This window comes from Hypanus sabinus, chromosome 22 (genome assembly GCF_030144855.1).
Source record: "Hypanus sabinus isolate sHypSab1 chromosome 22, sHypSab1.hap1, whole genome shotgun sequence".
Lineage (NCBI taxonomy): Eukaryota > Metazoa > Chordata > Chondrichthyes > Myliobatiformes > Dasyatidae > Hypanus > Hypanus sabinus.
This window is the reverse complement of record NC_082727.1, coordinates 61108299-61123359: the sequence shown is the minus strand read 5'-3', so window position 1 is coordinate 61123359 and position 15061 is coordinate 61108299. Positions and strand designations below refer to the sequence as shown.

The window sequence follows — 15061 nt, the reverse complement described above, 5'->3', positions numbered from 1 at the left end:
GACTTAAGATCATGTAGTTGCTATTTTATATCTCTCTGGAACTCCCGTATCTCTTTCAAAATTTTGATCATATTCGCCGCTTCGCTTGAACAAAGCCCATCGTCAGCCTCGCTAGCATGTGGTCAGGTAGGAGGGCCGCTCGCAGCTCTCCACTCGTCCACAGGCTCCGCAGTGTTGCTTTTTTTATTTCCATTCTTTTTTCCCATTCTTGCCCCTCTTATCATTGCAAATACTTTGAAAAATCCTATATTTGATGGGTTAACGGGGCAAAATATGTATTTTTCCAGAGAAGCTAGTGACTTAAGCTGCCATTCTGGATGATGAGGTCACTGGAACCCAGTCTGCACTGTTGATACTGAGAACTTCCCTGGCCTTGCTATTATATCACCAGTCTCCTGTTGGAGAAGATTCCTCAGCCATGACAACAATTTTGTTCCTTTTTTTTGCTGTAAAGCTGACACATCATTCCATGGTTTCTTGCCCCTGTCTGTCTAGATACAAGAGCTGTGGCTGAGTTGGTAGCTTCTTGCCCCATGTTGTCTTCATATTTTACGCTGAGATGCCAGGATGATGTCCCAGAGTGGTGCTGAGCTGCTGGAGGATCTACTGACCCACTTGCCCTCTTTAAAGCAAGGATTCCCAGTCTTTTTTGTACCACCATCGGATAATAAAGAAATATCTTTATTTCTATAAAACAGCAGATGAAGCACTTGCAGTGCGACAGGATATTTAACAAGTGCACGTTGTTGACTGTGTTACGTATTCAGGCAACAATAAATATATGAGTTACGGCAAGGGATTATATAACAAACAACACTTTTATTAAACACTGAAAACAAACCCCCCAAAAGTAAACAAACACTAACGTAACCGGAAACAGCTGCTGTGTGGCAGCTTAAACAGTTCTTAAAGCGATGCAGCTCAAACAGTTCTTTAAAGTAGTATTGCCAAAAGTTTGAAATGCTCACGGTCCATTTAAGGGAGAGACTTTTTAAGATGATTTAAATTCTCTTTCACATCGTTTTGCTTCGATCCCTGGCGTCGAACTTTTCCCACGAAGAATTTACGAAACGAAACGGCTTAAAGGCACTGACCTTTCCTTTATCACACTGTCCTCAATCTTCTGCTATCCCGCAGAGATTAACATGAGAACAGTCAACGAATTCCTTTCAAATAAGGATTAAACAAGGTCGAACCCGTTTCACCGTCGTAAATCGATTCTCCTCGATCTTTAACTCCCGAACTCTGATCGTCACTCTCCACTGATTCTCAACTAGCAGTATTGTAAAGAAACTGCCGGCAATGACCTTTTAAACTTTAGGCATTAGATAAAATTTCATCTTTCAACTAAACTGCGTCATCACATTAAATCACGCAGTGGCATGAAGTCAACTTGGCAAATCCAGCCACGAACTGCCGCTCCTCACAGGGAGGGGTCTTCCTTTTATACTCTGTAAAAAAAAAACCCGTCACATGATCTCTACTGGCGGGAAAATGACATCACTCCACCATCACAAGACCATTACCTCAAGTCCAGTATAGCTTCAACCCCAGTCACGTGACAAGGGTACCACTGTCATGTGTCACGAGTACGTAACAACTGGCACATTAAATACCTTGAGCGCACACAAGTTGGCTGCACAGCAAATTGCAGCACTGGGAACCCAATGCTGAAACAAAGTCCCAGAATTTTAATTAGCTTTTATATGCAGTGTTGTATGGAAGCACCAATGCCCAAGAATGGAAAATCCTACAGGAAAGCCCCATCCATCATGAGGAAAACCCCACCACCCAGAACAAACTCTCGTCTCACTGCTACCATCAGGAAGGTGGTACAGGAGCCTCAGGACTTACACCACACTCAGGAACAGTTACTACCCCTCAAGCATTAGGCTTTTGAACCAGAGGTGATAACTCAACTTCACTTGCCCCATCACTGACATATTCCCTCAACCTATGGACTCGCTTTCAAGGATTTCAAGGATTCAAGGATTGGAGCAGTCCTTAATTGATTTTATAATGGATTTATAAAGTATGTCTGCAAAAAAAAGGTTGTAATGGAGACATATATGTACTTTGATAATAAACCTTGAACTTTTCAAAAGCAAAGCAAAGGGGCACTAATGTTTAATTTCAGTTTAGAATCTGAAGCCAAAGGATAGGGTTTAACCATTCAAGGTGGTGTTGTGTTAATTCATCTATAGACTCTCACGCAGGTAAAGTTAGACTTTGAAAAATTGTATTTCTTGGATTATTTAGCTAACAGTCAAAGGAAAGGTTTGACTTTGTTGTAGGAAGTGACTGTGTTTGCTATGCTCAACACTAATGCTTTTTTGTTGCTTTCCAGGCGTCCTTTCCCAGCAGGAGACCGTGTGACTTTCAACGGAAAAGAGTGTCTGTGTGAGCGCTGTACCCAGCCAAAGTCCTCCAGTCCCAAAGCGGTTGTCAGTAGCAACAGTGAGTACATAAAGTGGGGAGAATTGGTCAAGTCTCGCTAGCAATCACATTCCTTCTGTTGTAACAACAGTAACGAGTTCTGGAAGGCTGAAGTAAGACTCGATGGCTCTCACTGAGTTTTTGCTTTCTCCAAGTTCCCAGGCACTTGAGTTACAGATCAGTGTTTGCTGATCAGTTTAAAACCTGTTCCTTTAGTACAATGGCAGAAATAGCTTGCCTATTATAGGAAAGGATGGCAAATTGTACTGAATACTTAATTATAAAAAGTATCTCGATACCTTTCTCATCTTTCCTTTTACTGTCATTTTTAGCTGCATTCATAATTATTATCACAGATATTAGTGAGCAGAGTTTGCTTATCAGGAAAAAAAGCTGCAGGAGGTTGTAAACTCTGTTACCTCCATCATGGGCACTAACCTCCCCAGCATCCCGGACACATTCAAAGGGCAATGCCTCAGAAAGGTGGTATCCATCACCAAGGACATGCCCTCTTCTCATTGCTGTTCTAGGTTTTTGCAAATAAAACCAAGTGAGGCATTTTACTTTTCATGAAACCATAAAACATTTTATTGAACTCCTAAACCTAAACACAAAAGCATCAGACCCACGTCTTAAAGTGAAACCCCAGCACAATGTTAATGGTTGTGAATTATGTACATTTCTCCCAATTACATTACTCTACAACCCCTGAATTCAGTCAAACTGGCATGGTGAGCCTGTCTGGAGCTCGGACGAACTGCCCTGCTTGTGTCCTGTGTTCCCGGCTGGAGGTAGGGGAACAGCAGGTGCCTCTGGCTTGTCCAGAGGTGTGTTGCTTCACTCATAGTCATGCTCTGATGTTAGGGGCATGGTAAAGGAATCTTCCAGATCTTGGTGGGCTGGTTTAAGGCGATCTACTAAAATATGTTTAGATTTACCATTCTTATCTATAATGAAAGTCTTCTCTCCACGTTCCAAAATGTGGAATGGGCCATCGAAAGAGGGCCTAAGGGGATGTTGGTGTGCATCATGGCGTACGAAAACAAATGAGGCAGAATGTAGGTCAACAGGAGCCCAAGGGTGCAGTACGCCATGATGGGAGGTAGGAATAGGCGCAAAGGAATTGAACTTACTGAGGGTGTGCAATGCTTTTGAGAGGTCGATAAGGTGGTCGTAGCATTGGAAATGAAATCATCTGGTACTCATAACAGCTGCCCATATACCAACTCAGGCCTGGATGACTGCAGGCCCTCTTTTGGAGCTGTTCTGAGCCCCAGGAAGTCCCAGAGGAGATGATCATACCCACACTCGCGTGTCAGGGAAACCCTCAGAGCAGTCTTTAAGGAGCAGTGAAACCACTCGCATAGGCCGTTGGACTGGGGTGACACACCCTGGTGTGATGTAGCATAACGCCAAAGTTCGGGGCCATCGCAGCCCAGAAATCTGAAATGAATTGGGGACCGCGGTCAGAGAGAATATCAGATGGGGTGCCAAACCAAGCAACTGAGGTGCTGATGAGTGCCTGAGCCACACTTACGGCCACCATGGATGCTAGAGGGACGACATTTGGCCACCCGGTGGTACAGCCCACCATGGTAAGCAGGTACATGGAACCACAGCAGTGGGTCAAAGGACCAACAAGGTCCACATTGACATGGCCAAACCATTGCTCAGGGACGTCAAAAGTTGCCGGTGGCACTTGAACATGACAGTTAATTTTTGCCTACTGACACTTCATACAGGCTGGAGTCCAATCACGCACGTCCTTTCTGAGGCCTTGCCACACAAGCTTTGTGCAACCAGTTTCTGTGAGGCCTTCCGGCCCGGATACAGGAGGCCACGTGGAGTCAAAAGCAGTCCATTTCCAGTTTGCAGGCATGTTGAGGCGAGGGTGACCGGTTGTGACATTGCACAGGAGAGAAACCCCAGCTTCCCTGTACTTAATGTCAGCCAATGGCAGGCCTGTGACTGCTGCTCAGCAAACCTGGGCCTCTGGGTCAGTAACTTGGCCGGCTGCCATGTTGCCATAGTCAGCCACTGTGTGTATGACCTCAGAGGCTGACCGTGAAAGCCAGTTAACTACGGCATTATTTCCCCCTTGATCTGTATCAGTTGTGATCTCGGATATGCAGCCAGGGGGTGTTGCTAGGGTCTGATATTTCAGCCATCGTGTGCGTGAGGGGTTTGTTGTCAGTGAGCGCTGTGAAATCACGTAGAAGATGAAAGTGAGGGACAGCCAGGCAGAGACTGAGAAGCTCGCAGCCAAATGCGCTGGACTTCCTGTTGGGGGTGTGTGGGGCTGAGGAAGGTGAGTACCTGCCACACGCCTCTGACTGACTGTTCACACACCGTATCCACAGCATCGTCCAAGGTGTCAGTAGTAGTGGCGAGGGCTGTGCCAGCTGGATCCGGCATGTGTTGCACGAAGCCTTCTTTAAAAATTAAACAAGGATAGTGGTTTTTTCAGGAGAGACAGGATGAGGTCCTAGATTCGCTGAGACTGGGTAAGGAGAACAGTTGTTTGGCACACTCAGACTCCGAAAGTCCAAAGGTGAGTTTTCAGCGATTGGTATTTAGGTGTTCAGGCAAGCGTTGAAGCAGACTCACTGCTCTCGCAGCCACGGAACTGCTGAGCGACACTACCATGGAATAGAATTCAGTATTGTCAGCGGTGGTTTCCCACAACACGAACTGGGCCTCAGCTTGTACAGAACAAGAAATGACATTTTGCTCCAAAGCTCCAGCAATTTCAAAGTAACTGTATTGGCCAAACATGTTCAATAACTCTGGATTTGTCTTGGAGCATTGGGGTCACCAATGCAAATAAAACAAAGTGAGGCGTTTTATGTTTGATGAAACCCGTAACACATTTTATTGAACTCTAAAATCTGAACACAAAAGTACGCTAAAAAATCCTGACATAACAACTTCATCACATCAGATCAGCCTCTTAAAGTGAAACCCCAATTTAATGTTGGTGGTTGTGAATTATATACATTTCTCCCAATTACGTTGCCCTACACTACAATCAGGGAAGAGGTACAGGAGCCTGAAGCCACACACTCAACGTTTCAGGAACAGCTTCTTCCCCTCCACCATCAGATTTCTGAAAGGGCAATGAATACAATAACACTACCTCATCATTTTTTTCCTCTCTTTATGCACTACTTAATTAATTTAATTTTCTTTTATATGTATACTTATTGCAATGTACAGTTTTATTATGTATTGTAATGTACTGCTGCCACAATATAATAAGTTATCAGTGCTGTTAAACCTGATTCTGATTCCAATCTTAGGTAAATTTGAAATAATGGGAAATCCCAAATCCCTATTTAGAAATGTAAGGAAATCTTTTTATTGACTAGTAATTAATCACACAAATATCAGTTAAAAATAAAAATGTTAGAACAACATCTCTCCCCATGACATTCTCATGGTGGCCATCAATTTTTACTGCAAAATGTAAAAGCAAAACAAAATATTCTAGTGTGATTAAATAGGGGCAAAAGGTTTCAATCAAATTTGTCAAGTTTTATCTGAATACATATATTGTATTGAAGTCCAAGTAGCTAAAATCCCCTTAATGCCTTGTTTAAAGCAAAGTTAATATAATTTTTTGTGCAAACTCAACAAAAACAAAATACAACACATATGGTGAAAATCTGAAGTGGTACTGGAAGAACTGGAAATGTTCATCAGGTCAGACAGCGTCTGCTGAGGAAAAAACAAATGTTTAAGTCACAGTCTTTCATTTCAGCCTCTGACCTTTGTTAGTTGCTGCTTGATGCGCTGTGTGTTCCCTATTGTATTTCAGACTGTTTTATTTAATGAGTACAGTGGATTTTGGTTCATTGGGACATGCACATGGATTGCCTTCATACATTTTGTCCCAATTAAGTGACTCCCAGTTAGCTGAAGTTTCATGGAAATAATTAAAAATGTACAAAAATGATGAGTTATGTATTTAAATGAAATACATAACAAATTAGAACATTGCCGATAGTACTACAGAATATAAAATTTTGTATTAGCTGCTAATAGTTATTGATGGGCAAATTCATCCAGTGTAAGGTATACAATGAACAAAATTAGTGCAGACAGTGCAGATAATGGACTGCCCTCATACCGTGTTGTGTGACCATAAGACATAGAAGCAGAATTAGGCCATTCAGTCGATCACGTCTGCTCTGCCATTCCGTCGTGGTTGATCCCTGATCCCACCTGCCTCTTGCCTTATCCTTTGATTCCCTGACTGATCAGGAAAACTATCAACTTCTGCCTTAAGTATACCCATGGACTTGGCCTCCATTGCAGTCTGTGGCAGAGCATTCCACGGGTTCACCACTCTCTGGCTAAAAAAATTCCTCCTTACCTCTGTTCTAAAAGGTTGCCCCTCAATCTTGACAGTGCTCTCTAGTTCTGGATACCCTCACCATAGAGAACATCCTCTCCACATCCACTCTATCTAGTCCTTTCAACATTCGGTAGGTTTCAATGAGATTCCCCCCCCCCCCCCCCCAGTATTCCTCTAAATTCCAGGGAGTAAAGGCCCAAAGTTGCCAACGTTAACCCCTTCATTCCCAGAATTATCCTTGTGATGCACCATCAATAACTCTCTCTGAGACGTGAAGGCAAGATATCGGCTTTTATTGACGGGAAGAAAGAACAAGCAGTAGTTGACCACCATGCTACATCCTGGAGACTGAGGGCCGGGCTCAGGCCTCGATCACCTTTATACCGGGGTCTGTGGGAGGAGCCACAGGAGCAGTCAGCAGAGGGCGTGTCCAGACAGGTATATGTAGTTCACCACACCTTGTGAATGCCCTGTGGATCTCTGCAATGACAACACATCCTTTCTGAGATAAAGGGCCTAAAACTGTTGATAGTACTCCAAGTGCAGCCTGACCAGTGTCTTATAAAGCCTCAGCATTATCTCCTTGTTTTATATTCTAAATTGTCGATGACTGTATCCTCCAAATTTTCATTTTCTTTGCAATATTCAAGATGATTGCTGACGCCTTCAAATTTTTCGTAGTATCTAACTTGTTGAAGTAGTGAAATACTTTGCCATCTCCAAGCCTAAAAGCTTGAAACCGCGGTGGGCAGAACAGTTTGGAATTGAATTACTGCTCATTTCTCGCCAACTATCAGTGGCAAAAAAAACCCTCTGCTTTTTGAACAAAAACAGATGCAACTGATGCTACTTAAACACTGTTCACTGTAAGCATGGTGCAGCATCCAATGGCCACACAAGTGTGCACAACAGACCTTCTTCAGCGAGTCTCCTGCCCCAATCAAACGGCACAGTGTCTCAAATAAACAAAAAGAATCCAGGCTATTTTCTCAATTAGTTTTTGTTCTGTACAAGTTGTCCCCAAATGGAAGCTGCCCCGACTAACCGATAGCCTAATTAACCAGAATTCACTGTATTTGTATTATACCAGAGGAATTCTGGGTGCAGTTCTTGTACAAGTTTACCATCTAATAAGGTGAGAGTTAATTGGTCTGAGAGATGTTGGTATATACCAACAATTTCATGGTGAATTGCGGACATTTACGTCTCGAGATTGTGCAGAGCCAAAGGCTGAAACTCCATTGCAGCTGCTGGGTCTGTTAGTATGCTCTGCCAATGGAACCCTGGCAGCATATGAAGCTATTGAAATGTCCCAGAATTTAGGCTAGGAAGTCTGTTGCTGGATGCTGCCTCAGGGTCAATGTGGCCCATGATTTCAGCCCAGAAAGTGACTTTGCACCTACTTGTGAGTGCAGGGTCTGCTTTTGTGCATTTCAACAGATAGTCAGATACATTCATTTCAATAGTTTTAGTGTATTGTGAAAGTCTGCTAGGCAAGTTGCATGTTTTTAATTGTTGTGATAATGAATTTCATTATGTAAGCATTCAAGTGAATGTTTTTGCATAATAAATTTAATTTTAATATTTGTTTCATGTTAAATTAAATTTTAACTACTTAAAAAAGATCAAACCTCCTTCGAATATAAATGCTTAAAGCATTTATGGAGAGATTGAGATTATTTAACATATTTATGAGTGAAGTCATTGAGATCCCTTTAAACTGTCAAGAAAGAAAGACAGATGAGTTGGTGTAATGAAGCATGCTTGTTCTTTAGATTAAATCATAAATTGAGTGGAACAATTGACCTAAGTCTGTGTTTTCAGTGTATTACGAGAAAAAAATTCCAAAGAATTTGGCTCATCAGAAACAGAGCCAAAAGATTAAGTCATGATTTATGTTTGTGCGGATTTTTTATCATTCATCCTTGATACAAGTTGACTGTGCAGAGAGCACTTGGATCACACTGCTTTAAGTAACACAGTGGAAAAAGCATAATGTTATAACTCAAATTTCCACCAATGCTTCAACAAGTTTACATTTACAGTATCTTCACCTGCATCCCATCACAATGTACTTCTCTGTTAACAAAGTACTTGGGAGCTGCAATCACTGCTGTCATCTCTGAAAAAGGGTGTCATCTATTGACCTTTGATATGGAGGAGGCAAATTTAGTTGAATAGCTCTTGTGCATTTTTTGGATAAGGAAAGGGGGAACGCTACTGTTACTTGTACTACCACAAGTATGTTTGTTTTAGTGCATTTGATTGGGCAGTCAGAGCCTCAGTTAAACATGTTTAATCCCAAAGACCACCTACTTCTCTGATAGTGCAGTGCTACACTGAGATGTCAGTCAAGATTTGTTGAAATGTAATAACAGATTTGTTTACTGAGATTCAGTGCAGAATAGGCCCTTCTGGCAGCCCAGTACCCCCAATTTAACCCTAGCCTAATCACAGGACAACTTACAATTAATTTTTAACCAGTGCATCTTTGGACTGGGAGCAAGCCAGAGCACCTGGAGAAAAAGCACAATGGGAGGGAGCTCAGACTCCTTACAGATGACTTAAAACTGAACCCTGAACTCAGACACCTTGAGCTGTCATAGCATCATGCTAACCACTACACTGCTGTGACTCCCCTGGTTCTAGCACAGCAGTAGACACTGCACCCATAGGCTGAGACTGTTAATAAATGACGATACAAAGCAGAGCAGCTTTAAATACTGTCATTTTTAAATGACAAACATTTGTCCTTTCCTTAGGAACACGTGCCTTCTTTGTATGAAATGTCGACAGTGTTTATATATTACATAATTACAACTGAATTTGATGCTATAGATCTGTATATAGGAAGTCATCATTTTTCTAAGGTACAGTCTTATTGCAGAAATAATGGGATTACAGTAGGGAGCAAGAACGAATGCAATGCATTTGAATTTTTATGCTAGATATATGTGTATGACTGATTTGTCGGTATAAAATCTGAAGTATTATTTTTTACATAGTCCCTTTAAAACAAAAGCTGGCCGGTGGTGTCGTGGCATCTGCACTGGACTTTGAGGCAAGTGGTCCAGGGTTCAAATCTAGACGTCTGCTTGCATGCTTTTCATCCATACTGGGTTGAGCATTGAGCTAAACAAACGCTAAAGAAACAGTATGGTTGCCACCTGAGGTGCCAAACAATCTGTGAAAAAGCAAAGCCTACAAATAACTTCGGATGTTGTTGCAACAGGGAACACAGTATTGTGTCTTAGAAAGTTAACACTGCAGAATCCTGGAGCTGCTCTAGAGGAGGAATTTCATTCATTCTCTCTATGACTATGTCCATTGCTGCAGGATTAAATGTGCCACTTTCAATTAACGGCCTTGATGAATCTGTGAGGCATTAGTAAAGGGAAGTTTGGTCCATTTATCTGAAATTCTGCTACTTTATAGATCAGTGACTCCAATGAAATAACAAGGAGAATCTGTTAGTGTTTTCTTGTATAACTGGGAACCTGTATATTTTATGTCAATGATCTATCTTTTATTTATCAGTCTTGAGTTGTTTGCATCAAATTAAATAACAATGTGCTCCTGAATTTTCCATTTGGATGGAAATTGTTTTTATTGTTCCGTCTTAATTATTAAGCAGATAATCTATCTCAGCATACTCCGTTTCCCAAGCTGTATCATGAAGGTTATTATTGAGCATCCTGGCACAGGCAAGGACGTTGACAAATTTTCTTTCATTTTCATCATTGGCATAGACCCATCAGAAATGACAGAGCAATCCTCTTGAGTTCAGGAATAAACAATTAATTTACCAGTCATCATTATGAACAAACTGGGACACAAATTGTAGGGGAGTGAAACAACAATAATTGATTTTCTTTTAACATTGAGTTAGAATAGAGGAAAATACTGCTTAACTTGGTAAATTAGCATATATGTAGGGGTCATTGAATCAAATTTGCCTATGACATGGGCCCATATCTTGGTGTATCTTTGAATAGATAGCACAAACACAAGCAGGCTCGTTCCACTGAAGTTCGGTGGGACTACTACTAGAGGTCGTGGGTTAAGAGTAAAAGGTGAAAGTTTTAATGGGAACTCGAGGGGAAATTTCACCATGAATGTTGTGAGAGTGTGGAACGAGCTGCCAGCACAAGTGGAGCATGTGAGCTTGATTTCAATATTTAAGCAAAGTTTGGATAGGTACCTGGATGGCAGAAGTATGGGGTGCTATGGTTCCAGTGCAAGTCAATGGAAGTAGACAGTTTAATTGATCTGGCACAGTCTAGATGGGCCAAAGGGCCTGCTGCTGTGCTGTGTTTTTCTGTGACTCTGTAACACTGCCTCTGCATGGCAAATGCAATTGGAACCCCAATTTCCTTTCTTCATCTGTTCTCAAGTATAAGTATTTTAGCACATTTCATACTTGAATAAACCACCTCTGAGTATACTTACACAGAGTGTTTGCCTTTGAATGGAAAATGCTACAAAACGTAGTGAACATGGCTCAGCCCATCACAGGTAAAGCCCTTCCCACCACTGAGCACATCTACATGAAACCCTGTTGCAGGAAAGCAGCATCCATCATCAGAGGCACCAACCACCCAGGCCATGCTCTTTTCTCACTGCTGCCACCAGGTAGAAGGTACAGGAGCCTCAGGACTCGAACCATCAGGTTCAAGAACAGCAAATACCCCTCAACCATCAGGCTCTTCAATAAAAGGGGAGATCTACACTCAACTTCACTTGTCTCATCGTTGATATATTCCCACAACCAATGATCTCACTTTCAAGGACTCCATCTCATTATCTCATGTTCTCATTATTTATTGCTGTGTATTTATGTTTGCATTTGCACAGTTTGTCTTCTGCACTCTGGTTGATCTTTCATTATAGTTACTATTCTCTAGATTTGCTGACTATGCACACAGGACAATGAATCTGAGTTGTATATGATGACATTCTGTATATGTATCTTGATAATACGATTTACTTTGAATTTTGAAGAAGCCAGCATCCATCATCAAAGACCCCTCCATTCAGGCCATGATCTCATCATGCTACTAATATCAGGTAGGAGGTACTGAAGCCTTAGGTCCCACACCATCAGGCTCAGACACAGTTATTATCGAACAACCATCATGCTCCTGAACCGGCATGGATAACTTCATTCACCACTGCTCAGAGCTAGTTCTACGACCTACAGACTTACTTTCAAGAACACTTTACAACTTAGACTTTTAATATTATTTTAATTGCACACTTTATTCACTTACCATTGGTGTTTATCAGTTTATGTATAGTTTCTCATAAAATTCTATTATAACTTTTTCCCTGTAAATGCCCTTTTCTTACTGTTACCATCAGGAAGGAGGTACAGAAGCCTGAAGGCATGCACCCAGGAGCAGCTTCTAACCCTCTGTCGACAGATTTCTCAATGAACATCGAACCTATGGATACAAACTCACTACTTTTTTATTTCTGTTTTTGCACTACTATTTCATATACAGATTTTTACTTTCTGTAATCATTTTTCCTTATATTACCATGTATTGCATTGTACTGCTGCTGTAAAGTTAACAAATTTCAAGATATATGCCAGAGATTTTAAAACTGATTCTGATTCTGAATAGTGAATCTCAAGGTAGCATATGGTAACATGTGTGTACTTTGATAATAGATTTACTTTGAATTTTAATGCAAGCTTCTCCTAAACATCCCACACCATATAATGAGCTGTGGACACCACTCTATCTTTTCATGTGCTTAAGCAGAGCATCTGGGGAGTATTAAACTGTGCGGCCATGGTAAATGTGCAATAATGTCTCTACACAGATGCATTTGTGTAAAATGCATTCCTTCATCACAGATTATGGCATGACTACACTGGTACATTGATTGTTTGCTCTAGGAAGCTGGTTGGAGAGCAATGTGATAAACCAGGGTAGTATAGTTGTTAGCTTGATGATATTACACCTCAGGGCGTCAGAGTTCAGAGTTCAATTCCGGTGTCCTCCAAGCAAGTTTGTGTTTTCTTTCTTGTGCATGTTTGGGTTTCCTTCGGGAGCTCTGGTTTCCACCCTCAGTCCAAAGTCGTACCGGTGAGTAGGTTAATTGGTCTTTATAATTTGTCCTGTGATTAGGTTAGGGTTAAATAGGTAGTTTGACGGGCAGCTGGTATGTCTTTGGTCTGTGGGATGATACCGGAATAGTTAGAGTAAGGAGGGCATCCAGAGACTCCGTTCAGGTGACACCTGAACTCTGAACTCCGACACCACAATCTGTAATAGTGCTAACATGCTGACATTCTCCCTTGCCTTGGATGATTGTGGGTCACTGTGTTACTGGTAGCCTCATCATCTAGACATCTTCAGGAGAAAAACACGGACATACTTAGTATCTTTTATGTAATTGAACCTGATCTGCATAAAACAAGTCTATGGAACATTTCTTTCATGGAAGAGGCAGTTTGCCAAACTAACATAAAGAATGCAACTGGAGAGTTTGCCTCTGGAGAGTGCTTGTGTTAAAATAGAAAAGGCATGACATTGGAAGAAAAAAAATGATCGGCATGCAGTCACTTGTGAGAGATGGTCTATGGGAATGTTTGTGTTGATGTGCTGGGATCAGTGTCTGCCAGCAGGATTCCTAACATTCCTGCATGAGCTATAGGAAAAAATAGTTTCCTTGACTGTAAAGTTCATGGTGTATTAAATGGGTTAGTCTGGAAATGCAACATTGCGTTGCAACTACATGGTGTATTACCTTTTCCATTTATGCTGCCACTGGCAATGCCTAGTTTGTTTTTGTCCATCCAGAATTGGTGCAGTTAAGAATCAATCGCAATGGTGGGGCTCAATTCTCACTATACTCTGTGGCCAGTTTTCAGGGACACTTGTGCATCTTATTAATGCAGATATCTAATCAGCCAATCATGTGGAAGCAACTCAATGCATAAAAGCATGCAGACAAGGTCAAGAGGTTCACATGTTGTCCAGATCAAACATCAGAATGAGGAAAAATTGTGATTTAAATGACTTGATTGTTGGCGCCAGATGGGGTGGTTTGAGTATCTCAGTAACAGCTGATCTGATCACAGACAACAGTCTCTAGAGTTTACAGAGAATGGTGTGAAAAACAAAAAAAACTCCAGTGAGTAGCTGCCTTGTTAACGAGAGAGGTAAGTGGTGAATGGCCAGACTGGATCAAGCTAAGAGGATGATGAAGAATTCCAACAAGTTTTTCATGCAAGATTTTCCCTTAAGAAAACCATGCTGACATTGTCCTATCTTGTACTGTGTCATCAAGTACTCCACAGTCTTGTCCTTAACAATTGCCTCCAACAACTTCTCAACCACTGAGGTCAGGCTAACGAGTCTATAATTTCCTTTTTGCTGCCTTCCTCCTTTCTAAAAGAGTGGAGCAACATTTGCAATTTTCCAGTCCTCTGGCACCAAGCCAGAGTCCAATGAGTTTTGAAAGATCTTTGCTAATGTCTCCAAAATCTCTACCACTACCTCTTTCAGAACCCAAGGGCACAGTTCATCTGGTCTGGATGACTTTAGGTCTTTCAGCTTTTTGAGCACCTTCTCCCTGTAATAGTATCTGCACACACTTCTCTTCCCTCACACCCTTCAACATCTGGAACAATGCTAGTGTCTTCCACAGTGAAGACTGATGCAAAATACTCATTTAGTTCATCTGCCATCTCCTTGTCCCCCATTATTATTTCTCGGCCTCATTTTCTAGAGGTCCTATATCCACCTTCTTTTTACATACACTTGAAAAAGTTCTTTCTATCCACTTTGATATCAATTGCTAGCTTGCTTTAATATTTCATCTTTTCCCTCCTAATGATTCTTTAAGTAGTTCTCTGTAGGTTTTTAAAAGCTTCCCAATCCTCTGTCTTCCCACAAATTTTTGCTTTGTTGTATGCCCTCTCTTTTGCTTTTACATTAGCTTTGACTTTCCTTGTCAGCCATGGTTGTACTATTTTGCCATTAGAGTATTTCTTTGTTTTTGGAATACATTTATCCTTCACCTTCCTCATTTTTCCCAGAAACTCAAGCCATTGCTGGACTGCTGTCATCCCTGCCAGTGTTCCCTTCCAATTTACTTTGGCCAACTCCTTTCTCATACCACTGTAATTTCCTTTACTCCACTGAAATAGTGCTACATCGGACTTTACTTCCTCCCTATCAAATTTCAAGTTGAACTCAGTCATATTGTGATCACTGTCACCTGAGGGTTCTTTTACTTTAAGCTCTGTAATCA

At 41.5% G+C, this 15061-nt stretch overlaps 1 protein-coding gene across 9 annotated transcripts in view; it reads left to right on the top strand.

Annotated features, from left to right (window-relative positions):
* Positions 1 to 15061, top strand: part of ablim1b (actin binding LIM protein 1b) — a 400575-nt gene that overhangs the window by 206964 nt on the left and 178550 nt on the right. For all 9 annotated transcript variants that reach the window (XM_059947920.1, XM_059947911.1, XM_059947912.1 and 6 more), the window contains one exon: positions 2348 to 2457. In XM_059947920.1, the coding sequence (XP_059803903.1) occupies positions 2348 to 2457 (110 nt within the window). The remainder of the gene's footprint in view (positions 1 to 2347; positions 2458 to 15061) is intronic.